General features: G+C 40.2%; 2 protein-coding genes and 1 pseudogene across 2 annotated transcripts in view; all 3 read right to left on the bottom strand.

The window, feature by feature from the left end:
* LOC129076396 (tripartite motif-containing protein 5-like) overlaps positions 1 to 26,167 on the bottom strand; it is a 111,929-nt gene that overhangs the window by 28,660 nt on the left and 57,102 nt on the right. The gene's annotated exons all lie outside the window — the stretch shown is intronic.
* On the bottom strand, positions 1,721 to 14,840 carry LOC129076395 (E3 ubiquitin-protein ligase TRIM22-like). Its single transcript, XM_054580570.1, has 8 exons — positions 14,794 to 14,840; positions 8,604 to 9,083; positions 7,922 to 8,017; positions 7,068 to 7,298; positions 4,213 to 4,235; positions 2,900 to 3,000; positions 2,582 to 2,608; positions 1,721 to 2,329 (listed from the first exon to the last, which is right to left on the bottom strand). The coding sequence occupies exons 2-8, from the start codon at positions 9,012 to 9,014 to the stop codon at positions 1,734 to 1,736; spliced, it is 1,485 nt and encodes a 494-aa protein (XP_054436545.1). The 5' UTR covers positions 9,015 to 9,083; positions 14,794 to 14,840; the 3' UTR covers positions 1,721 to 1,733.
* Positions 22,973 to 25,169, bottom strand: LOC129076446 (E3 ubiquitin-protein ligase TRIM34-like; annotated as a pseudogene).

Raw genomic sequence — 26,167 nt, 5'->3', positions numbered from 1 at the left:
TATAGACAAGTGAGCAGCAATATCAGTGTGATTATGAAATTTTATCAGATTTCAAGATCAAGGCTCAACTGTGCACTGTGTTCACTCTCTACAATACGTCGCCTGCAAGAGCACCCTGGTCATGAAGTACTCAGCGTGGCTTTAAACATTATACTGAGCAGTTCCTTCTTCATTAATGTCTACGTGGATTAAGCACAACATTCAATATATCTTGGCAATTAAGTATTTCATGATGCTCCAGGCTCTTCTTCTATAAGTCAGCATTTCCTGGGTTTTTCCCTTCTATACCACATCCTACGGAATTTGGTTCCTATCTTTCCTGGGGAGTGACCAGCAGAAAGGGCATCTGTGGTGGAGAAACACAGGCCCAGTTCCAATCTTGGCGCTTCCACTCACTAGCTAGAGGACAGTCGAATATACCTCATAAGTTTATAACTTCCCTGACAAAGAATTCTTTCTTTTATGATATTTTAAAAAATTAACTGAGATTGAGCTACTCCCTACAGGTTAATACATATATCCAATAATGAGTATATATCCGTGTGTTGTGTATGTATGTGTTTGTGTGTAAGTAGAAATGTGCATGTACACATTTTTCCAGACAAGTTCTTCCATTTTATTCCACTGGGACAAGAAATTACCACTATACACCTTGACGTGGGTTCTGTTCAATAGCCTGTCCTAATTTATAACGTGTGTTTCTCTAAGAAAGGTTTGTTCCTTTCCTATCCTGGGTAAATCAATCCCTCACCATAATTTGACACTGATTTTAAAAGTAAGGATGAGAAAAGTGCATGGGATGGTATAGGGTGTTACACTTGGGTGCTTCACCATCAGAAAAAGTCCTGAAGACCAAAAGGCTGCCCCTCAAAGAATAGCTGTCCCCAGACATGGCTCCCCCTGCTGGACAGACCTGGGACACACATACTTGTGCGTTTTCTGACCCATTCCCAAATGAGCGGCAGCAGGAGCGCTTACTGCTCCTCGGAAGGGCACAGACCTGTTGCCCAGGTCACCCCAGCCTATGCTTCTCAGCGACATGACAGCAAGTATGTACTACCACTGTGCTGGACACGAACATAGGAGCTTTCCATTCAGTGGAGGTTAGTTTCACACAACAATCTTCAGAGTTAGGTGCAGCTTGAAGTTACAATTTGTATTTTATGAGAAAAAACAAAATTATTCATCGTTACACACCTTTTATGAGAAGAGACAGGATCTGAATTCAAATAACCTGAACAAAAAATTTTCATTCTGGGTATATATATTACTTTTGTTTTTGTTTTTTTCCCCTCAACTCTCAGAACAGCCTGCTGCTGTATGAGGGGCAACACACAGACATACACTCAGATACCCCTTCGTGAGGGGTGCGGGGGGGTGATTGTGGATTGTCCTGAGATCATGGTTGGTGGAGACAGGAGCTTCATGCCTTTTAAGAGCATTGATAGAGAAAAAGATGGAGAAATGGGATGGGAGAGATGTTATACCAATACTACTCTGTCTTTAGGAGAGATTAGATGCCTCTCACTGAGAATACAGAAAATGGTAAATGAGTAAATAAGCTTCCCTTCTAACCTAAATCAGAAACACTGCAAATCCACAAAATGACTAAAAGCTCTGAAGAAGGGACACAGCAAGGCAGAGATGGCCTGAATGGAGCAGCTGGCTCAGGGGCAGGAGGTGGGCCCCAGGACAAGGGGGGCTACGCGGGAGTGGGGGAGGGAGGGGAGGGCTCAGGAGCCCGGCGGGCACAGAGTCATGGGACGCGGACAGTTCCAAGGATTGAAATATGGATAAACAGTCTGAGAAAAGCGACACTTAGAGAACTTATAGATGAGCGACCCTTGGTTTGTGACATTAAAAAATGAGACAGTGCCTGCTTCAAAGTCTATGAAAACCCCCACTCGACAGGGAGGAACAGCCATGGAAAGAATCAAGACCTTGAAATCTGAGGTGGGAGAGTCCTCAAAGGCATTGTACTCAGACTCATTCTGTAAGCCTATAACCCAGTAGCCATTCTCAGGCCTGAACCTGGAGTAAGTGTTTGAATTATTTACATTTGGGTTAAAAACAAACCCAGAGCTTTTCTTTTTATTGAGGTTACTTGTTTTACCGTATACCCCCAAGATCCAGGCAATCTTCCCAGACACATCAACTTCCCAGTAATACTTCCCCGAGGAGAAATTCTGGCTGCCCACAACGTCAAAAGCAGAAAAATTACATGGATATACATTGTTAAACATAGAATATTGACCAGCTGTCACCTGTCTCTGATCCGCAGAAATGACAACATTCGAATGAGCATTGAGTGGTTGCAGCCTCAAGTCCACTGTAGGAAAAATAACACAGTCAGGTGAATACACAAGGCAGGTGTGTCTTGTGACACTGTGTGGAGGAATATTGGGAATCGACTGGGAGGAACATGAGGGAACGGGTCAGTGATGGATAGCTCACTTTAGAACTGCTGTTGGTATGCACATGTGGGAGGAAAACACGGTACTAAGATTGTGGCACTTAATAATACCAGAACTTCTGAAAAGAGGTCAGAACATGGTGATTTGAAGAACTTGTGACTTCTTACCCCAGTAGCTTTGGACTTCTGTCAGCTCTGAAATGACAAAAGTTTCAATGATGTTGTTAGAACAAAGGTGGAAACACTGTACCTGTCTTTTCTCTCGAGTAGGAACAGAAAAGGGGAGTCCTTTGAGGCTGTCAACGGGAGAAAGAGAGGACACCTGGCCCTTCCATCTGATATGTTGGCATCTTCACCAGAAGGAATTTGTCACTTCCTGTCAGGACTACTTCTCTTTCATCTCATGTGGAAATAACATCCACTCCCCCATTTTGCTCTGACACTAGGAGAATCCCACATCCACACCTTTCCCTGGACTCCCCTCACCTTTAAACTTCTGCAGCATCCCACTGAGATCTGGAACTTGGAATGTACTCTTCAGTTTCTTAGGAACAATTTTTGGCTGCTTCAAGGTCCAGATCTCACTCCTAGAGGCAAAAAAAATTGATTTCCCACGCTTCCAACTTTGTGCTTCTCCTAGAGCAATGTCTCCCTCACCTTTCCCTCCACTGATATCTCCTCACTCAACTCTGCTTCCCTGAAGTTCCTGAGGGTGAGAGAGGTGAGACCCTTAACACTGCAGATGGAAAAAATGTTTTCATTTCTACCTTTCCATTTAGCCTGTGAGTGACCTTGGAATGGCTTCTCACGAAGCCCATGTTCTTCCTTCTAAAATGGAAAAATTAACTCCGTACTCTCTACCTCTTAAAAACAATGTAGTATGAGATGGAATAATTTTACCTTCAAAAGTTCTTTGGTGCTTTAAAACAAAATTTATTTGATATAAGGAAAAGTCACTCTTATGTTATTGGTTCCTCTAGGACGAGGCCAGAAATACGGGTTCCCTTGCAGTCGGTTAGTGGAGAGGATCTAGAACTACGCTACTGAGAGTTTTAGGCTGTCAGGTGTAGTGCTCCTTCATCTAAAGCCTGAAGGCCTCCTCAGCCTGTTATCTCAGTGAAGATGCTGAGAATGATATATGAGGTCACATTCTCTGGGAAAATGTTACAAATATTTGGGAAAGGAGAAGCTATGACATCCAGATTAATAACGATCTCAATTTCATGTCCTTGATGCTTGCCAAGTAGGTAGGCAACTTTAGACAAATAAAACCATTTTTTTTCCTATAAGATGCTAAAGTGTTTAAACAAAAAGAAGTTAGTTATTGGCACTCGGACTAAAGTGTTTACTCTCTGAGAGTTGAGTTATTTATTTATCTATTGCAACCCAAAAGACATCACTTAGAAAGACTTTGCAAAACTCTCATTTGCAGAAAACTTGGGGGCCTAGCAGATAAAGAGGACAAGGTCCTCCCTATGGCAAGACAGGCACCTGTGAATTATCGAAATGAGCACTGAGGCAGAGACTGAGGTCTGACTACAATGAGTGAAGCCTTTCAGTTCTGATGCTGCAACTCCTTATTTCCAATGCTGCTATTCACTGCCAGCTCTTTAGCCTTCCACGACACAAGGTCCTTACTATTTAAAAGTTTCAGCTGTCATCAGCAATTTGAAACATGTAATACCCTAATTTTTAAAAATTATGCAACTTTTAAATATTATGTTTGATTCAGATTACTCTTGTAGTTATAATTCTGTCATCACACAAAAGAAGGACCATGCCTGGTCTCGCACACATACCTTCTCAAGGTGTTAATCACATCCTGGGGAGGAGAGAGAATACATAAGTCAAGTGTAAGGTTTCCAGATTTACAAAATAATGTGGGCACTTAAAATTTAATTGTGGATAAATTCTAAATATGTCTTAGTATAATCATCATCTCTGCATTATTTCGGATACTCTTCTGCTAAAAAATGATGTGCCATTTATCTGAAATTCAAATTTAACTACACATTGCTTATTTTGTCTGTCAACCCTTGCAGGAGTAGTAAACCCTCCTACCTTACAAAGTTTTATTCACTGTCCTCCCCACACTCCTAGCTCCCCTTGATATGGTGTGAATAAAAAGATGGTCAGAATAAATAAATACAGACAAATGGTAGAGATAAGATCCAGATCCTCCTTCCCAGAGGATTGAGGTGAGGACGTTAGAAAGATGCTTCAAGGATCTGGAGATGTAATATATTTAAAATGAAGAAAGTAGGACTACAGTTTTTAAATATATATTCATGGGAAGACCCTTTAAATCATTATGCTTTTATTTATTCTAGAGGCAAATAAAGGTAAAATCTTCTATTTGTCAGACATCATTCCAAGTTCTGGGGAATCAAAAGTGAATAATTAATAATTATAGTCCTCGGGAAGTATATATTTTTTTTCTGCAGGAACAAGCAAAGTAGCTCCTTAAACAAATGTTTCTCTGGCCTCCCTCTACTTTTCTATATAACCCCTACGCCCTGATACAACCTGAGGGGAATCTCATCAATTTTTAAGTATGAAACAGACCATGGAAACCAGCAGCAGAAAAGTCTAAAATGTAATTGTCTGTTTTCCAACCGTTTACATTCCATTGCCCAGATCAATATCGTCTCCATCACTGTCTTAAAAGGTATATCTTACCCTAAATTTTAATATGGTATTAAGCCAGTTTGGTACATACCGTCAGCTTCTTTTAGCCACGTTCTTTTCCCCATTTTAACATTATCGGCCTGATGTTTTGAATGGAAATACACCAAAGTATTTGGTTTCCCCATCTTTAGCTTCAATCCTTTACCAACAAAGACTTGGCTGTACATCCTCAACAAGTTTTACTCTCTGTATTGTTTTTGTTATTACTGTACGTGTTGTTATTGTACATGACAAAAAACCGAGTTAAAACTGGCTTAAATTTAAAATAAAAGAGAAACTCAGGAAGTAGGTATACTTCAAACATGTATGAATGACCCATGAACATGGACGATGGTGTGGGGATTGACTGTGGGAGCGGGGGGTGGGATTGGGTGGAGGAGGGCAAAGGGGGGAAAACTGGGACAACTGGTACAGAATAACCAAAAAAACCAGGTAAACAAAGAATCTCAATATATTTACTAAAAATCCTAGGATTGCATACTTATAATGGGTGATTTCATATATAATTTATACTTTAAGAAATGTGTGTGGTTTTTTTTTTAAGGCAGAAGTAAAGACTTAGCAGATAGAAATTGATTACTCCAGTACTGGAGCCAAAGTTAAGAAATTCTTGTTCAACACCGGTCAGAATTGCCATCATAAAAAAATCGATGAACAAGTGCTAGCGAGGCTGTGGAGAAAAGGAAACCCTAGTGCACTGTTAGTGGGAATGCAGCGTGGTGCAGTCACTGTGGAAAAGAGTATGGAATTTCCTCAAAAAGGTAAAAATGGAACTGCCTTTGATGCAGCTATTCTTCTGCTGGAGGTATACCCTAAGAACCCCAAAACACCAATTCAAAAGAACCTATGCACCTCAGTGCTCCTAGCAGCATGAGTTATAATAGCCAAGTGCTGGAAATAGCCTAAGTGCCCATCAGTAGATGAGTGGATCAAAAAACATTGGTACATTCACATGATAGAACACTATGTAACTGAGAGAAGGAAATCCTAACACTTTGTGACAGCGTGGGTGGAATTGGAAAGCATTATCCTTAGTGAAATAAGCCAGAGAGTCAAAGACAAATACCATATGATCTCACCTATAAGTGGAACCTAATCGACAAAACAAACAAGCAAGCAAAATAGAACCAGAGGCATGGAGATAAAGAACAAACTGACAATAACCAGAGGGGAGGAGGGAGAGATATAATGGGGAAAAGCAGGGGAAGGGTCATCAAGGAACATGTATGAAGGATGAATGGACAAAGACAGCGAGATGGGGAGGACTGAATGCGGGAGGTGGGGTGAGTAGGGCAGGCAAAGACTAATGGAGGGAACATGGGGACAACTGTAATCGAACAACAATAAAAAAAAAAGAAATCCTTTTTCAGCTAGCAAAGGAGAATGGCAAGAAATCAAGCAAAAAAAAAAAAATCTGAAATTTCCTGTTCTCCATACATTTCATAGCTTATGATTATAGTCATGCAGTTAATTTCTTGAAAAAAATTAAACATCCTTATTAAGTACCATCCCTTTATCAAGTCTCTATGGGTTTCCTCCAATCTTTCCCTAGCCAGTGCAAACACCCACACACACGACTATTCATAGGTGCTAATCCATCACTAAGTATTAAGTCTATCATTACATCTGCCACTCCTTAAAACAACAAACTCAAACCCAAAGAGAGATGTGAGTTTTTTGTCTAGGCTCAGTGAAGAAATGCCTTACAAATGCTAGATCACAGATAACAGAAGCTTATAAAGACTCTTATCTCAAGTTTTTTGCACAGCCCTTTAGAAATAATAGTAATGGGAATATCTCTTGCCATTTTTATATTGAATTTCCCAATGACCCTTGAAATAAGGGGTCCTGAAGGTTCAATGGAATCTTTTAGTAGGAAAGAAGATGAAGGGACCCAGAAGGGAAAGAAACTTAACTTCTTTGTTTCTTCAAATCTCATTTGTGGGAGCTCCATCCCAAGTCTTACCTGCAACATGTCTATAGAGGATTCACGCATATGACGCTGGAGATCTGAGACGAGCTCGCTTATATACTGCTTCTGCTGGACCACCTGGTCTTTGGCCACAGTCAAGTTGTCCAGCACATGCACTTCATCATCCTCCAGCTTTTGCAGCTCCCTCTGTTCCTCTCTGTCCAGGATGTGTCTCATTTCCTCAAACCCTTGCAGAATCCTCTCTCTCTCAACATACATATGGTTCTTTGGGGATGAGAAGAGAAAGAGGCAGTCAGTCTTTCATGAACCTTGGGAACTAAGACAAGAAATAATTTCTTCAGGCACTTAAGAGGGAAAAGGGAAAAAGCAATTTCTGGGAAAAAACCATTTTTCCTACTATATTCCCCAGAGCTCTTCTATGAGTAATTCACTCGAGTCTACTTCCTCAAGGCCCACCAGCAGACACAACATGCTGCCTGGATGAAGCCTGGGTTGCACACACCCATTCTGGGCAATCCTGCCACATAGTATATGAAATTCCCACCCAAATATGCAAAAAAAGGGAATCCTGGAACTTTCTTAAGGTGTTTTCTGGAAGTATCAGAGTCTCATACTTAATGGCAGAAATGGGTGATGGGATTCATGGATAATTTTTACATTGCTTTTCCCTCTATGCCTTTTCCTCCAAAACAGCTGCTTTCACTTCTAACATGTCTACTCTGTAGCTCCCAACACTCTATAGGGAAGGAATTGAGAGAGGACTAATCAAATATCTTCTGGGCTCATTACTTGTGAAGCACCAAGTAGGAAGGGGCCTCCTTGAAATTGGACCAAGATACTGCCCAGTTTCCTGTCTCAGAACTCTCTCAGGACTACTGTCTTCCTACCTTCCAGGCAACTCTCTCTTTATTGATGCCAGCTTCCAACTGCTCAGCTTCTTTCTGCTCCTGTGTCAGCTTATTCAGAGCTTCCTGGAGTCTCTCCTTGAGAAAGAAATCACCAAAGTCAAGCTATGAGCTTTCTCAGCACATAGATTAAGGATAAATGGAGAAAAAAATCAGACTCACCTCAGAAGGAATAAGTTTCAGAAGTGAAACTGGCAATAAGAACTGAGAATGTAACAGAAATCTGAGGTGAATGTGTTGCTTATCCCTCTGTGATGCACAAGTTACCATACTCTATCAAGAGTAATTTGCACCTCTCTTTTCCTAGAGAAAAACCTGATCCTGCAGCAAGTAAAATCCTTTCTTCTCATGGACTCTTTTCTCTCATCTAAGCAAACTTGTTCCTAAAAATCCCATCTGCTTGATGGGCAATCAGAACTTATCTTGGGAAGCAACCCTCAGTCATACAACTTCCCTTTGCTAAGAATGGGCAGTCTACACATATTCTTGAAGAAAATGAACAAATGCACAGAAATGTTCACTAAGCCTCAGAAGCTGAGCCAGGGGTATGAGAAGAGAATGCAGGGCTCAGATCTATGATGACAATGGGAATAGATAGGATTAAAAAGTGAAGATTTCACTTCAGGTACCATTCTGTGCAATGTTTCCCCACCCTGGGGCTTACCTGGCATTCCTTGACCACCTCTGCAATGAGGGACATTTGGTGACCTTGGTGCTCCTGGACACATAACCTGCAAATAGGCTTCCCATCGTCCTTACAGAAGATACAGTAATCTTCCCCATGGTGCTCACAGAGATCTCTCCTCCTTTGCTGGTGTGGACTCCCATTGACCTCCCTGAATTTCTCCACTGTGTCCGCCAGCTCCCAATTAAACAGGAGTTTCCAAGGCTGGTATCTGCTCTGGCAAACCGGACAGCAGCATTCCAATCCTACGGGGCTCCCTGATTTACTGTTTTCAGTGATGCAGGCTGCGCAGAAGCTGTGGCCACAGTCCAAGCTCATGGGCTCTGTGAAGAGCTCCTGGCAGATGGGGCAGGTCACCTCCTGAATGCTCACTTGTGATGAAAAATCCATGGCCAAGCTCCCCTGGCTTCTTCCTGTCCTGACTCTGGAGGCTCTTCTTTCTCACAAACTCCTGAGGGGCTGGTAATACAGAGGGGGCAGGATAAGAATGGCAGAAAAGGAAAGGACACTGATGTGCAGATTTTTAGAACAGAACAAAACATTAATACCCAGGAAAGGAAAAGAGAGGGAGAGAAGGTAGGTCAGTGACAGAATGAAAAGGGTTCTTCCTAATGCTTTCAAACGCTTCACTCTTATTTCATGTCACGTGACACATTTCATCTCATCCAGGCAATGACTCATTGATATTTTCTCTTTTTCTACTGGATAGAAGGATAAATTGAGGCCCTTCCTGCCAAGAGCTTTGTGCTGCCCATCATTAGACTTATCTATTTTCCCCTTCCCCAAACACAACCAACATGATAAGTACACTAACTTTACTGAAGCCTGCTAAGTTTTTATACTTCTCCTTCTCTCTGTGTGGAATAACCTACCCCTATCACTCACATGAATTATTTTTTTTTAACAATTTCATGGAGTTATATTTACATCACATGTATTTTTTTTAAAGTACCATAATTTCTAGTAAATTTATGGAATGGTATAATTATTACCAAATTCCAAATTTAGAACATATTTATTTCCTGAAAAAAGCTATGCCATGAGCAGTCACCCCTATTCTGACCCCGAGCCCCAGGCTACCATTAATCTCCCTTGTGTTTTTATAGATTTACCTCTACTGATAAATTCATAACAGTGGAATCATATGGCCTCTTGAGTCATAATTTTTCCAGTTTCAATGCTATCATTGAGATTCATTCCTCCTACCTTTCTCTCTCATGCAACAAACATAATCTTCATATTAAAAGCACAAAACCCACTGCTGCCTCTGAGGCTTTGAACTTGTCTGTCTCTGCATGGAATGATCTTCTCCCTGACGTCACCCTGAGTTCTCACATTTTATTCAATCTCCCTCTCACATGACCTCTTATCAGAAGGGCCTGCTCCAGTGTATCTATAGCATAACTGCTAATACCATTACTTGCTCTACAACTGCTATATTTTTCTTATATTACTTTAAAATGTAGACCATCTTTCTTTAATTGTTTATTTTTTCTTCTTAAAAATGAATTCATGCATAGGCTGGACACCACTTTGTCCACTGCTGTGTCCTCAGTGCCTAAAAGAGGGTATCGTACAGGAACACAAGGTTTGATGAACACAGAAAATAGACGCTCCCCATCTCTCCATGGAAGGTTGGAATTCTTTAATCAGCTTTCACTTTTATTCCATTACGAGCAGTTCTCCAATACCTGGGAATTGTTTCCTTGCCAACACACCTGTCCCACACAGAGCGTCCCCATGCCCTCCAACTCGTTCCCCAGAGAAACCTACAGAGGCAGCAAAGACCACAACAGAGACCTCATTTTATTACTAATAATTTTGAAACCAGCTGTAATTTAGAAATTTATTTATTTCTTATATGAAATTATTGGAAAATGAGTACTCTCTTCTTGGATTAAGGATTACACAAAATAGTCACAAAGTCGACGTGGAAATGTAAAAGTAGAGCATAGAAAATATAGTCAATAATATGGTAATAACTATGTATGGTGCAGGTGGGTACTTGAAATGTCAGTTAGGGAGGGACTGCTCTGTAAAGTATATGATTATCTAAACATGATGCTATAAATCTGAGACTAATACAGAATTATAATGAATGTCAAATTTAATTGAAAATTAAACTAAAACAAAATAACAAAAATAAGTTTGAAAATATAAAAGAATATTCTTTAGATGTATAAATAAATAAATGATGTGCAGAGTTCAAGGTCATTCTTTTAAAATAGGTAGAGTTGTTGGGAAACATACCATCATCAAAAATGCCATTGAGTGTTCTCTCCGCTATTGCACAGATCAAATAGAAGTAGAGGTTGCAAGAACTGGATTGATACTCAATGCTATGGGGCTATGAGAGAGAACAAAACAATCTGGGTAGTTCTGGGGAGTCTTGTGTTTGTAGATTTTGGCCTATACCTTGGCCTGAACATAAGGCAATGTGTCGATAGACACATAAATGGGTGTGTTTTTAGGGAGAAAGAGATGTGTTCACATACTTAGGATACATACATGACAGAGACTTGAGGGACATAAATTACAATGAGGCATCTGTCAGTAATGAGAAAGAAGACTCAATATGTAGGGAGGTCGTATCCAGGAGAAATAAACTCTATCTTGTTCCAAGCACATTAAAGGCTATTATGAGTTGAGCTGTGTCCTTCCAAGAGATGTTGAAATCTAAGCCCCAGAATGTTGAAGTGAAACTTTGTTTGGAAATTGTGTCTTTGCAGATGATCATGTTAAAATGAAACCATTAAGATATGTGTTAATCCAACATGACTGTGTCTTTAGAAAAAGGAGAAATTTGTATATAGATAAACATGCATGCCTGGAGAATGCCATTTGAAGACAATAGTGGAGATCAGGGGATGCAACTCTACGAGAAGGGATGCCGGCGAGTGCAAGCCAACTATCAGGAGTGGACCCAGCAGAGAGGCGTGGAGCTGCTGCTTCCCTCACAGCTCTGAGAGGACCTGGCCCTGCCAACATCACTGATGTTTTATTTCTAGCCTCCAGAACTGTGAGAACAAATTCAGTTAAGCCACCTAGTTTACAGTACTTTTGTAAGACAGCCCTAGAAAATTGACACATGTATTTGTTTTTCTTTTCTTCATTTACTGTATTCTATCATTGAAGAAGCATTATGCCATTGAAACTCTTCCACTTAAGACAGATAACAGACAGACAGAATGATAGACAGACAGAAACAGAATGTATTCTTGCTTTTGGAGATGGTACAATGTATGAGTTTTCACAAAGTATGGTAATGGCCAACTAGGGTCTCAGTGTGGAGGAAGGCCTTGAGAAATGAGTTGTTCTCACACATGTGTCTGGCAAAATGAAGTGGAACAAGTAAACAGATGTTCATCCTGACATGACTGGCAAGCTGGAATGCAGAATATCTTGGTGGCACGCCTCCAAGAACTGAACTATCTTGTTTGTTCCTTGGAATTCGCTAGAGGCATGGAATGGCCTCTAGCTCAAGTTATAGAAACATTTGAGCCTTAAATAGCTGGGATGTACTAACATTTGTTTTTGCTTTGAATGCGTTGTTATCCACCCTCATTCTTTCCCTGGTTAATAAATATGATGAGAAAGCCCTGCTCGGGGCTCTTCAGCCTTGTGCTGCTGAGTCCTCTGCTTCTCATCTTAGCATCCAGATCAGCGAATGGTCTTTGTTCGTCACTGTTCTCACTGCAACATCTCAGTTTTCTTATCTCACTGTATCTTAATTGTCTGCACAGGGCTTTCTGTACCTGTACAGGTCAGACAAGGAAAATGAACGTGTCTCCACAATGTTGTAAAAGTCCTCTGAGGGGTTTAGCCAACACCCTTGAAACCTCTACTGCACCTTGAAGAAAACTACCCATGAGAAGGTGAGCCTGTTCTTGGCATCCAGACACCTGGCCACCTCAGAAACATTGCAATTCCTCCACATTCCTCTATACTGATTATCTTTTCTCCTACCCAACCTCCTTCAAGGCCAGGGTTTAATGGGCACCACATTAATGAACCTCGCCCCAATGCTCTACCTCAGGTCAATTTGTTTCCAAGAAGTCATTTGGTAACAGAGGTCATCTTCAAAAAGCTACCCCTAATCTCATCCTTTTCTCTCACAGTCAGTTCATCAGAAAACCCTGCAGTACTGTCTTCAAATTAGGCCCCATCCAACTCAGTCTTTCACCTGGATCCAGAAATGGTTTCCCACTAGTCTTCCTGATCCTGTCACTGGTCTCATTACAGTCTTCTAACATCATTGTTCACCATCAGCCAAAGTGATACTCTAAAATATACATTAACGGTGTGACTCCTTTGTTCAGATGCACATCATCAGTGAGTTGATCTTCTCATCATGGTCTAGTTCAGTCCAATTACACATCCCCCTCTGCTGCCTCACCCTCTCAGCCCACCTACCCCCCAACCCGCAGTGGCTGTCTTCATGTTCCTTAATCAATCAGTACAAAAAACATCATTTCCTTGAAGACTCTAATCAAAACCACCTTCTCACACAGAGAACTAATCTGAATTTTATTTAAAATTTCAAAGCCCTTGATCAGGGCACAATAGATGCCTTGCCATGTTGTAGCCCATTTGGTTTATTACTGTTGTTGTCTGTTTTACATTTATAACACAGAAATTTTTTTCTCGTGTTATACCTCCTCACTCTATCCCAAAATGTAATTTTTGTAAGTACATAATTGTTGTATGTTCAATAGATGTGGTGTTTTTTTTTTTAACCAGAGCTGTATCCCTTTGTTATTTTGATTTTAATAAAAATTTCAAAATGTATAATACTTTTCTTTCCCCTGTTGGGTGATTTGTAAAAATGCCTGAGAATTCAATTAATATACACCATATATGAACGTTAGACACAGACTCATGTTCTCTGAGAGGAAGGAAGCAAGGAAAGTACATTTTGCATTAAAATATATGTCACAGAGATCAAAGGAAAAGTAGCACAGGGTGAAATTAAGATGGAGCTCTTCCTGAAAAATCCCCAACTCCTTTTTTTTTTTCAGCGCCAAGCTAGGGAAATGTTAAGTAACGGGTTAATGTAATAAACAATGGAAGGGTATGTCTAAGATGACGCAGAATGTGTTTTGAAGCAGGAGAGGACACTGTAAACTGAGGTCAGAGTAAGCCGTGGAATTCAGGGGTTCTTCTCCCAGACCCCCAAAGAGAAAAGCAGGCTTGCCAAAGGGCTGCTCATTTATCAGGAAGGTTGTGCACAGCTGCCAGAAGTTACCAAGACAAAAGTAAAAGGATCAGGGTCTAGGGAAGGGGCGGCAAGGGTCATGTCTGGTCTCAAGGGTGGCAAGAAAAAGCCCCTGAAGCAGCCCAAGATGCAGGCCAAGAAGATGGACTAGGAAAACAAGGAACTCAAACAGAATCAAAAAGGGGAACAGAAGAAAGTCGAGTTGCTGAAAGCAAAGGCCATGGGGATGGGCCCCCCAGGACACAGGCGATACCAAGAAATCTGGCCAGAAGTGAGCTGTTTCCTGTGCCTGGGGAAATGGTGATCCTTAATTCCAGTCCCATTTTAACATCTGAGTACCTTTCCATAACACCTGCTGCCACTTAGAGCTAGAATGAATCGTCTTGGAACTCACTGTATATTTAAGAATACATTTTTGTAAAAGATGACAGTAATTTAACAAAAGAGTAAAAGGATCCGCTTCAAGAGGCTCTCGCTCATCCCTGGCAGGGCCCCTAAACTTGCCCCACCAGATGCTCCCGGGGAAGGGCTCTGATTTCTTCTGGCCCCCACCAGGAGCTTGGGCTTCAGGAAGAGGGAGAAGAAGGCTCCACCTCACAGGTTTCAGTGGGGAAAAGGAGGAAGGGATCATCTGCCTGGGAAACAACAAAGGGTCTGAGGATTCTGGCTCACCTTGGCAAGGAAGAAAGTCAAAACCGGAGAAGAGGAAGATGAGAGTAACTCAGCCTGGAGATATAATGGTCCCTCCAAGAAACAAGTATGACTCTTTGCTCTTTCAAACCTCCCTTCTTTAAAGGTGCTCTTTCCCCAGGCCCAATGTTCCTCTTTTCTGCCACCTCAGCAGGGACAGCCATAACCAGAGCAGCTGCAGAACCACATTTTAAGTCACCAATCACATTCGGTCTCTTCCCACAAAGCCTCCTTTCCTTCGTCCTCAGAAACTGCCCCACTTACCTACAGGAGAAGTGCAGGAGAATTGAACCAGTGGAGAAGGTCAGCTGCAGGCCTGCTCAACATTTACTCACCAAGCCAGGGACCAGCTCGCCACAGAGGAGTTCTCAACAGGAAAAGAGTGAGAAATGAAACTGAAATGCAAAGGATAGGAATGAAACAAAGGAAGGAGAACAGAAACTTAAGAACAGTGCCACCTAGTCGGACAGTTGGGGAAGTTAATGCTTCAGTGAGTTCTAGGACCTACACCAGCATAGCACCCAGTCACTGTGTTTTCCCCCTTTGCAGATTATTCTAGTGAGAATATTTGAATAGGAAGAAAGTGAATTCCGATGATATAGTCTACCGCTTGCCTGAATACTCAGAATATCAATTCAATTCTGTAACGATCAGTTAAGCTTATCTACATTCAGGTCCTAAACACCTTACTAGGGACAAAATCATGATCCAGAAAGTCTGGAGAGCTGCCCTTTGAAATGCAGAGTGTGATGCAGAAGAGAATCAGTGAAAGAGCTCTAGTACTCTGAGCTCAGTGGTGGCAGCTGTCATCGTGCGCGGTAAAAATAAAATGTTAGGTTGTTCACTGTGAGCCTGCTGAGGAAATTCTTCCATAACCGTACTGAACTTCGCAGTCCACCAGTTAATTAGCGGCTTTCGTTCCTTCCTGGCCTTGGCAGGCCAGACGAGAAGCCTTCCAGACATAATGGTGGCACAACTGTGTCAGGGACAAGTTACCAGCACCCAGGAGGTCAACAGACGGTGCTCTTCCCATGTGTCCTTTCTCTGGGTAACCCTCACACCTCCATCATCGTGCACTTTCCTCACTTCCTATGGGAAAAGCTTGCTCCTTTTTACACCATGAGTCAAAAGCAGAATGAACTAAATTAAAAAAGAAAAAGGAAAAAAAGAATAAATGTAAAAGGTACAACTATTGCGTGTCATAGTGTAATAATAAAAATAGAGTTACAATAAATAAAAAGAAGTTAATTTGTTTTTAAATAAACAGATATGAAACATTTCTATTTCGTACACATGCTTTCAAGTCCTGTGATCACTCTTGTTCTTCTGAGGATGTGTTTCAGATGGTGCAGCTACAAGATGGGGAAGCTCCAGACAAGGGTCCCTACTGACAACACTGCAGAGCTCGGCCATCTTCACACATTAACTCATATGAGACATGCGGGGCAACTGAAACATTGATGTTTTTCTAATTAAAGCACAGATGTTTTGGTATTGTTGGTAACCCTAAAAAGGTAAGGAAAGGTAAGCTACTCTTGCCGTATAAATTATTCTTGATTCACATCTCTATGAGGCAGGAAGTGCAATTAATATAGGCAAAATTGCTCAGCCATATTGACAGTTTTAGTTTTAAGGGTATTAATGAAGTTATTTCTAACTAGTAAAGTCATGATGCTTTGCAGGTGCAATGATAATCATGTACATTTTGCAGTAATTGTGTTCCAAAAGCTGGCTCTTTTCCTTTGTCATCTTTGTCATCCCATGATATCATCGTTGAGTATTCCTCTTCATCTGGTCCTGCACCCAACAACATATGATTTATCAAGGTAGGAAGTGACCTATGTTATTTCTTATCATGTCAAATTTATTATAAAACATTGAGTATGGGGAGTGATACTTAAATAGAAAGACATACAGTTATATTGCTATGCTTGTAATTTTAATTACATTTAACATGCTAATAGTCATCATAGTTTATTTCTATTGGTGGTCTTGTTGTCGACATAATTGCTGTGGTTATAATCAAATTCTGGTATTATTAGCTGTGGTCCACATTCCAGCATATTATGTTCTGAGGACCAGGAAATAATACATCCTCATTCTGGCTCTGTGTTCCCTTTAGTCCCTACATCTCTCTCCTTTTGGAGAGGAATCTAATGACAATTCTTTCATCATTGATTTTTAACTGTTTCTGGACTGAAAAAACACACAAGGAACAGGAAGCAATGTGATTAGAGTGTGGTAATGCAGATAAACCACAGACATTGAGGGAAGGATCTGAGTACATCTTAGGAACAAACTAGAATATAAGATTTATTTATCATTCAGTGCTCATGCTCTCTCTCTCCAACCTCCTACCCACATCCTTTATTCCTTCCCTCATTTTTTAACACAGATTCTTATTTCAAAATGCTTCCAGATGCTGCCCATTCAAACTACATGGATGCCCCTTCAGACACTTGGAACATATTTCTCAACAACCTGCCCCTCATAAACTCACACAACCTCTCTTGCCCCAAATTTCATATTATTAAGAGTATCCCAAAATTCCAGTTACCTGGATAGCAAAACTATTTTTTACTCCCCCCTTTTCCTGGTTTCCATTCCCCATTTAATCACTTAGTCATGTTGAGTGTATCATCTTGAAACTACTCTCTCTCTTCTTCCCTTCCCTCTGAGATTCACTGATACGTGGCAATCAACAGTGCGATGACCGCAGGGGCAGGGGCGGTTGAGGTAGAAGGTGTAGGTGCTGGAAAAAATTAAAATGATGTCTCGCTTCTTTAATTTAAAAGAACTGTCAAGCATAGCACATTTGGGGCCTACCCATCCAGAGCAGCCTTGTAAAACTTGTTGATACCAAACACATGTTCTGTTCATTTTTAAATAAAATTTGTATCTTATCATCTTTAAATTATTTTTATGACAGTTCTACACCAATGTTTCTTAAATTCAGTTCTTGGATAGTTTGAAACACAGTTACCTGGAAGACCTTTACATAAATACAGATTCCTGGGTCCCACACAAGGAGATTTTTATCTGGAAAATTTAAAACTAAATTTTTAAACCTACTCCTAAGGAAAGCAAATGCATAGACAGAACCTCAGAATCTTGTGTCACTGTGTTTGAGCAACAATGGCTGTCTGCCTCAGGATATTATGATGAATAGTAAAAATTATTTGTTAGCAAGTGCTTTGTGAAGTAAGGGGGCATAGAAATGCCAGGTAGTTAGAAGAATGGTAATGTTTTTACTTTGCCTCTGTCATATATATACCATCATACAATATTAGCAAGGGGTTTTGATACAGTTAATGGTGGGTATGTGTAGGGAACTGAGGTGAATTTGGGATGTCTTAAGTCATTAGAAACATAGACTTTCTATGTAGAAAGGAAATCAAATATTTTTACAGCAGTTACACCACTTCAAAACTTCTAATTGGTGCCCTTTTCAACAATGTCTTGTTATATCTGAAGATGACAACTGGTGAAGTATACATTGAATAGCATCTTTTACTTTGGTTTGAAAATCAGTCTTTTGTTACTACTTTACCACAATTTTAGGGAAGGAGAGAATCAAAGAAGATTAACACTAGTGACTCAAAACAGAATTCTTGAATTATTAGACAGTGTTCTAATTTCTACAGGTAAGTTATATTTGGATGAAATAGATTAAGTAAGACACATCTATATAAATGGCAGACTAAAGGTTTACATAATTATTAGAAGTATAAAGCACTCTGAAAGCTGTCATGGGCTGTTCTTGGCTGATTTTCAGCAGCGCCTATGTTCTGTCTTTTATTTGAGCAGATCTCTCAATATTTCACAAATTATAACCAAGGCATCACTTCACTCAGCTTCACTGCACAGCTACCTTTGAGGTAACAGCTATTTAACATACCACGAAACACCACCTTCACACATTATTCTCTCTTCAGATATTTAAGAGGATTTATTATTATAGCAATAGCACTCATATTATCTTTGTATTTTATTATGGTCTTGCTTTGACCTACTTATAGACCAGAGGCATGATTTAGTTGTATAAAGATGATAACTTTCTAGGTACCAAAAAAATTGGCCCCAAAACCTATTGGTCATCAAATCCAATCACATCTTGTATTTGCTCCTTCTCCTCTACTTCCTCAACCATGAAGTTAAGTAACCTACTACACCCTGAAGTGATTTTTGTGACCATTTCCTTTCTATATTACCAAAAGACGCGTCAAGTTACATCACAATGTTCTTCACCCTCCTAGAATTCTTTCCTATGGAACAATTCCTTTCTTAACTAGTTTAGCATCATCTCTAATGCTTTAGATTTTAAGAGCAAATATGATAATACAAAACACCTGGACAAGAAATCTAAATCTTCCAAGGTTCAGATCTCCAGGTTCTGGTAATATACTCTCATTGCCTCTTGTATTTTTTCTGTCTTTCCCTTATCATACTTAATCATGTCTTCATTTCAACATTTATTTGTGTCATGTCTGCTGCCCTACTCCATGTGACCTATAAATTCCACGAGGGCAGTGACTCTGTCCACCTAATCCAGGGATATGACCCCCACACAAAGCATGGTGTCTGACATATGTGTAGTATATATATTTCCTTTGATGTCCTGGGGGCTAAGCCTATGGGTATAATTAAAATATTTGTCAGAAGGAAAAAATGAATAATTGAAAATGAATAAGCATCTGAGATCTCAGCCCAAGGTGTTTGTTATATTGCTATTATAATTATGTTACATGTACTTAGAATCAATACTACTCCTTTGGCCAAATGCAAGCATGCTGTTAAACAACTGCAATAAGGAGACTGGGAGGTCAGAAGTATTTAATTCAAGTGACAATTGATTAGGTACTATTTTATTACATGTCTGACATTAATATCCTAGAGGACTATCAGCCATGTTCATCAGATCAATTGTTCCCTCCCTGCCACTTCCGTCTACTGAAATTTATCTTCTAATGCTCAGGCAACAAGCACAGACACAGTTTTCCCATCAGAAGTGTTTGAGGCACCTCAGAAATCTCACTAGTGTATATGTTTGCTTACTAGTGAGGGATTACATGAGGAAGTGCCTGTATATGAAACTGCTTCCAAGAGACGTCTGCAAAAGTTCATGTGGTTTGTGGCAACGGAGGTTGCAGCCTGGAGCAGCAGAAGAAGCCTTGCTCTGTATATTCTTGTTTTCAACATGTCTGACTATATTCTTGGAGAAACATAAACTATGATGCAATCATGGGTGTCACCATTCAGGAAAAAGAAGGGGGCCACAGCTGTCAAGAGATGTATTTTCTAAAGTATTAAAAGTTGGGTAGCTGAGACCTTTACAGGAGGCACTGAGTGCAATATCTTGTAATGAACTATAAAGTGATTGAAACTCAATTTGATGGACTCTCAAGGATTCAGACCACTATAGGAGAGGAAGGCAGGAAAGAAAAGATAGTGAGGCCAGATAGCACTTAGGGGACCTTCAGACAGGAAGTTTTTATTAATAAAAAATTCACAGTTTTGTTCAAAAATGCCTATTTAAATACCTTTTATCTGTTTAATTTCTATATTTTAATATTTATTCATTTATTAAATAAAATTTATTTAAAAATAAATTTTAATATTTATTTATTCCTTTAATATTATCTACTTTGGAGGCTCCAATAGTCAGGTGAGAAATGGACTTGGGTTATCTTGGCCTCCAAGTGACAAGAATGTGTTTCTTTTTAATTGATGAGATGGATTTTTATAAAAATAATCTTAAACAGGATCTATTCTTTTCTCATCCCTGGAAAATCCTGAAGGACTTTTCTTTTTAGATTAATTTTTTTACTTACACTTAAATGGACATGCAGGGATGACCAGACAGCCCATTTTATGCATTCATTTACTTACTAATTCATTTACTTTTATGATCTATCTGTCTGGGGATTGTGTGTGTGAATACCATCTGGGTTACCAGAAAGCTGTTGCTGTTGAAAATGGGTTCTTTTGCGGTGTTGTAAGAAAAGAATTTCAAAGGGCAGGCACATGGAAAAGATTAAACGTAGTGTTAGGATTTTGCTGGGGTGAAGGGAAATAATGCACCCTGGGGGATGTAGAGGGCAAGCAGGCTCTAGTAGCCAGTGCCCCCCAAATCCTGATAATCCTCCACATAGTTTCTTGGTTCTCCGTAATGAGAAAGCTGTCATTCAACCCACTTCCCGATTTCCCCAGGCCCGAGTTGGGCCCTCTCCTTAACCAGTCCCTTTCCTGGACCACAGAGGTTTGCATTCCCTATCCAATTTGATGCTGTTTTCAGGATAAGGTCTGTCCCTTCAGGTCGCCATCTTGACTTCTATTGCGCATGTCCAAAATTTGTAATGCATCAGTCATCTGGTGCGTGTGCTTACCTTTCTTGGTCCATTTTATTTTTCTCTGGTTGTGTCCAGTAGAGAAATTCCTCCCCAAAATCCTGACACCCGGCCACCAGTGTCCCAGAAGTACTTTCCTGCCAGCTCCGAGGATTAAGTCTGGAAGTCAGATCTCCTGGACTGTGTGAATGAGTCTGTTAATGCTATAGTTCCTAGTAAATCAGGCTGCCTAGAATTCTGTGACTTCCTAATGAAGCAGTCCCAGTATCTCATTTAGTTTCCTCAGTTTATTAGGCTTCATATTTGATTCAGCTTCTTAGTTTATTATGCTCAATGTCAAATTACCTTTGTTCCCGTTCATATTCATAACTAGCTACCTACTTACACTAACATATCTATCTATCCTTCTACCTAATTACTTAAATTCCTACTTCTTTAAGGAGAGAGCTGACTATAAAAAATGCCAAAAGACAAGGGGAATCCACCAAGCCCTGAACTTCTAGGGAGATCCATTGCAGAAATATAGCTCCTGCTATCTCATTAGAGGAAGAGAACTGGCTTATCTCTCTTCCTGAAAATGTTCACCTCACTGCAAAAGTCAGTCTGCCCTGGGGCTGAGGGCAGGGTTGGGGAGAAGGGCTCTCTACACTGTTGTTAAGAAACCCAGCATTTTTACTTCTCATACTTATAGATAATGACTTTTAAAAGCAGGGTCAACAGAGACTGAATTGCAATTCAATTTCAATGGAATATATTTACTACAGAAAAATGAAAACAATTAGGCTGCACGCTTTACAGAAACATTTATTTCTCAATTTAATAAAGCTATAACTTAAAGTTGTAATACTGTTATTGTTATTTTATTCTTAAAAAAAGCAAGTAAACTAATATATCTACCTAAAATTACTTATTTTTGTCACAGTGAGAGACCAACAAAAAAGGAATAGACAGCACACTTGATCAGAATTTGTGTGTCAGAAATGATGGAAGTTATTGAAAACATTCTGTTTTTAATTTTCACAATTGTATATCCAGTAAGTTTCTTCTTCTTCTTCTTCTTCTTCTTCTTCTTCTTCTTCTTCTTCTTCTTCTTCTTCTTCTTCTTCTTCTTCTTCTTCTTCTTCTTCTTCTTTTTTACAAATGAGAAACTGAGTATTCTGGAATTTAGTTCAGTTGATTGGGGCTAACATGTAGTAACACCAGAATTAAAATAATTTCACCATCACATGCACAACACTCACACACTCACAGAAACACACTGGTCTATCACGGGCAGAACTGGAGTGCCCTTGGTGGTGACAAAGATGCATTTGGGATCTGAAACATGAAACTCTGATAGAAACCACCCCATTGCCCCTGTAAGCACAAACCTGTTCATGAGACACTGACACAGTGTATATTTTTAAATAATTAGTAGAGAAAATGTTTGAGACAGTTATATATTTTACACTTAATGACTTTTTTCTTCTCACAATAATCCTATTTCTGGTGTGATTTTTATACCGGGATTATTTTAAGAAAATGAAATCAGCATTCAAGTATCTTATTCATGGTTCACTGTGTATATTTGGAGAGACTGGGCTTGACCTCAGATACTGTGGATACAAAGCTCCACTCTTAGAACATACTATTCTTCAAAATTCTCCTTTACTCCTTGATGCATAAAGAGCATCATGGGTAAACTAACATACCTTTGAGACTCACTCTGTAGTCAATGATTCCTAGACAAAGTCTTTAATCATAAACAAAAGTTCTTGAAAAGCTTTCATTCATCTTGCCATTCAGCAGCAGAGGAAATGAGATAGTAGAAATTGGTAGAGATGTCACCTCCATAACTATACTTTTATGAGGCATTAGTGATTTCTTTGGGAGTACAGAAAGAGATGAATTAAGATTCTCTCTTAATGCAACACGATTTTGGGGAAAATATGACATGAGGCAAATTGTACACCCTCATGATGAATGAAGGATGTTCAAATGGGAAAAAGAGGAGGGGCAGCAAGAGAAAGATGAGAGAATGGTGCAGGTAAGCTCAGTTCATGAGATGTATCCAAGGCCAGTGGCACTACATAGAGGTGGTTGAGGATGTAAGTGATTTAAGAACTTGGAGAACACAGTATTATGGCACCAATACATTTCATAAGACTGAAATATGGAAAAATTTTTTGAGAAAAAGAACATGAAGAGAATTTATAGATGCAAAAACCAATGATTAGCAATGTTTAGAAATGAGACAGTGCCAGCATGATAGTCTAGGAAAACCCCAACATTATGGGGAAGAAGAGTCAGGAGGAGGGTTAATTTCAAGGAATTAGAGGAGGAAGATCCACAAATGCATTATATTCAAATCGATTCTCTAACCCTATTACCCAGTAGCCATATTTAGGTTGATATGTACAGTAAACATGTTCACGATTGTTTCCTTGTCTAACAAAACCCTTCATATTTGAGTGAGGGAATTTTTCACCACATATCCCCAAGGCCCAGGCACATTTCTCTGATATGCCTACCTCCCAGTAATGTTTCTCTGATGTAATAAATGGTGAGCCCAGGACACCAAATGTATCATAATCACCATTAGGGCAAAAAAATAATACCCAAAGAATGCAAAATCTGATTTCTCTTTGATCCTCAGAAATGACAACCTTTGATTTCTTCAGGAGGATCCAGGGTCACATGAACTGTAGAAAAATTACAGGGTGGGGTGAGTGATATGACATACCTTTATTTGTGACTTTGTAAGGGAGATAGTGAAAGTAATGGGAATGGCTGTTGGGAGGAACAGTTCAGTTCTTGGGGAGAAGTATAACATTGAAGAATATTACATATATGTGTGTTGGGAAGAAAAACATGGGTCTTAAGACATGAGACGTAGCCTGGGTCAGGTAGCTCAGTTAGTTAGAGCACGGCTCTGATGGGCCCCAGGTTTCAGGTTCCATCTCCTGTCAGTACTCATACAAGAAGCAACCAAGGAATGAATTAATAAATGGAACAACAAATTAATATTTCTCTGTCTCAAGAATTGTATTCTTAAGAATACAATTTAATTGTGGTTCCCTCACCAAAGGGGAGGCCAAATTTTATAATCAAAGTTCCACCCAGAATTCCATTTAGGTCTGTTTTATGTAAATGAGATATGCAAATAGCAGAGTTTGGTCTGGGGTTCTTCCCTATATGCAGAGCACATGAGAAGCCCCCGCCGGCAAATAACTTTATCATGGTCTAGTTAAGGGTACTTTACATATTCCCTTCTACTGCTTCACCCTCTCAGCCTGCCTCCCCTGAACCCCACACTGGTTGCCTTTGTGTGCCTTAATATCTTAGGACAAATTTCATCATTTTCTTGAAGTCTCTGCTCAAAATCACCTTCCCACACCAGCACCACACCCAATCTGAAATCTATTTAAAAGTGCAAAGTCCTTTACCGTGGTTCTATAGATACCTTGCCCTGTTGGAGCACTTCTGGTTCATAACACTTTACACTTTTACTTTTTGTTTATTTTCTCTCCCCTGTCTCAACATAGAATTTTTGTAGGTACCTAATATTTATTTTACCTTCACTAAAAGTTAATGCATACTACAGGTGTATGTGTTTTTTTGTGTGTGATTGTAATAAAGTATTTTCAAAATTTATAAAAATTTATTTTCTCCTGTATTCTGGAGACCTGTAATAGTTCATGAAAAGTCTATTAACATACATAAGATATGGACCTTGTGCAGCTATAAGGCACAGATTCACAACCTCTGAAAAGGAGAAGAAAAAGAAAGGACACGTCAAAATATATCTAATAGAGAGCTCAATGTACAAAATGGTCAAACGTGAGACTAAGATGGAGTCCCTTTGACTTTCAGTCAAGATTACCATGTAGGTAAATGTGGAACTCAAATCTCCCACAACCAAATGAAAAATAAAACAAAACTATAGAACAACCACCATCCAGAACTGCCAGAAATCTAGACGAACAGAAATTCTATAACTAAGATTAAGAGGAATCTACCTGAAGACTGGTAGGAGAGATGAACACCAAAAATGGGCTGTCCCGCACCCATGTGTGGCAGATAAAAATCAGGAGGAATATCTCAGCAGTTTAGGTTGCCTCTGAGGAGCAAGGTGTCCCAGCGACACACCAGAAATCCCAGCCCAGTGTTCAAGTGCAGGGAAAAGAAGTCCCTGTAACTTCTGGCTTTGAAAACCAGCAGGGATTGTGGCTGATTGAGACAGAGACTCTGGGAGACCCATGCAATTCCCCTTAAAAGGATGCTCACATGGACTTACTTGAACTCACTGGCCATGAGCCGAATTGCAAGGGAAGCATCTTGAAAGGTGCCAGGGACATATGGGGAGGAACTGAATTGTCTCTCTGCAGGATGAGGGCTGGAGGACCAGCTTTCTCCCAGACAGAAATGCTGGCAGAGGCTGTTGTTACATTGCTGAGCCCTCACTCGACAGAGCTGACAGGACCAAAGCATGTATGAGTCTCCATCTACTTGGTTCACACTGTTTGCTCAGCCCTGTTGATTCCCTGAGACACTCATCCCAACTCTTAGCCCAGTCAAGCAGTTTCTAGTGGCATTTCCATATAAACAACCAGTCTGGCTCATGCTTCAGACTTTCCTAAAACCTCTCAGATAAGCAACATCTGGCCTCTGTGTATCCCATACCTCTTTCAAAGTGGACCCAGACTTGGCAAAAGTGGCACCTGTCCTTGGTTCACATCTTGGTACCTCTAGCCCAGTACAAGTAGCAGTCATCCGGAAATATCTTTGTAGCTCATGCCAGGTGGCCCACAGCAGAGCACAGGTTCTTGCTGATCTTAGCCTTCACCTCCCAGGAGGGCCCGGAGCCAGTACACCCAGTGGCCAGCTTTAGATCATGCTGAAGCACCACTCAAATGTCTGCACAAAAGATACACTCAAGGGGAGTACTTGGTGTGTTCCTCAGCCTTGCTGAAATGCATTTGGACTCTGTACAAAAAATTCTTTAAAGTGGTCACAGCCAGTTAGTTTCCAAGACTTTGCATGGGGGTCAATTTCTCCCAATGACATTCCAACAGCAATCAAGGCTCAGCTACAACATGAAGGTGCACACAATTCGTATGGAGGGTGCCCCTTGAATGCCCCGCTCTGATATCTGAGGAGGATAAGAAATGGGACACTAAGAACACCCACTACATAAGGCCACACTATCCAAGTATGGGAGACATAGCATATCTGCCATATATATTGAAACACACTTGCAGATGCTGTCAAAATGAGGATACAGGAAAACATGTCCCAGAAGAAAGAAGAAA

This window comes from Pteronotus mesoamericanus, unplaced genomic scaffold, assembly GCF_021234165.1.
Source record: "Pteronotus mesoamericanus isolate MK-2021 breed Mesoamerican mustached bat unplaced genomic scaffold, CSHL_Meso_final contig_591, whole genome shotgun sequence".
In the NCBI taxonomy this organism is placed as follows: domain Eukaryota; kingdom Metazoa; phylum Chordata; class Mammalia; order Chiroptera; family Mormoopidae; genus Pteronotus; species Pteronotus mesoamericanus.
The sequence above is the reverse complement of the archived record's forward strand: the minus strand, read 5'-3'. Positions and strand labels throughout refer to the sequence as shown.

What these genes read in the sequence shown, in the direction of transcription:
- LOC129076395 (XM_054580570.1), bottom strand. Translation starts at nt 9,014, where the DNA reads ATGGATTTTTCATCACAAGTGAGCATTCAGGAGGTGACCTGCCCCATC. An exon ending in GTGATTAACACCTTGAGAAG is followed by an intron (nt 3,001 to 4,212) that starts GTATGTGTGCGA and finishes TTTTGCCTCTAG; the next exon opens with GAGTGAGATCTGGACCTTGA. An exon ending in AGAAGTCCAAAGCTACTGGG is followed by an intron (nt 2,330 to 2,581) that starts GTAAGAAGTCAC and finishes TTTTTCCTACAG; the next exon opens with TGGACTTGAGGCTGCAACCA.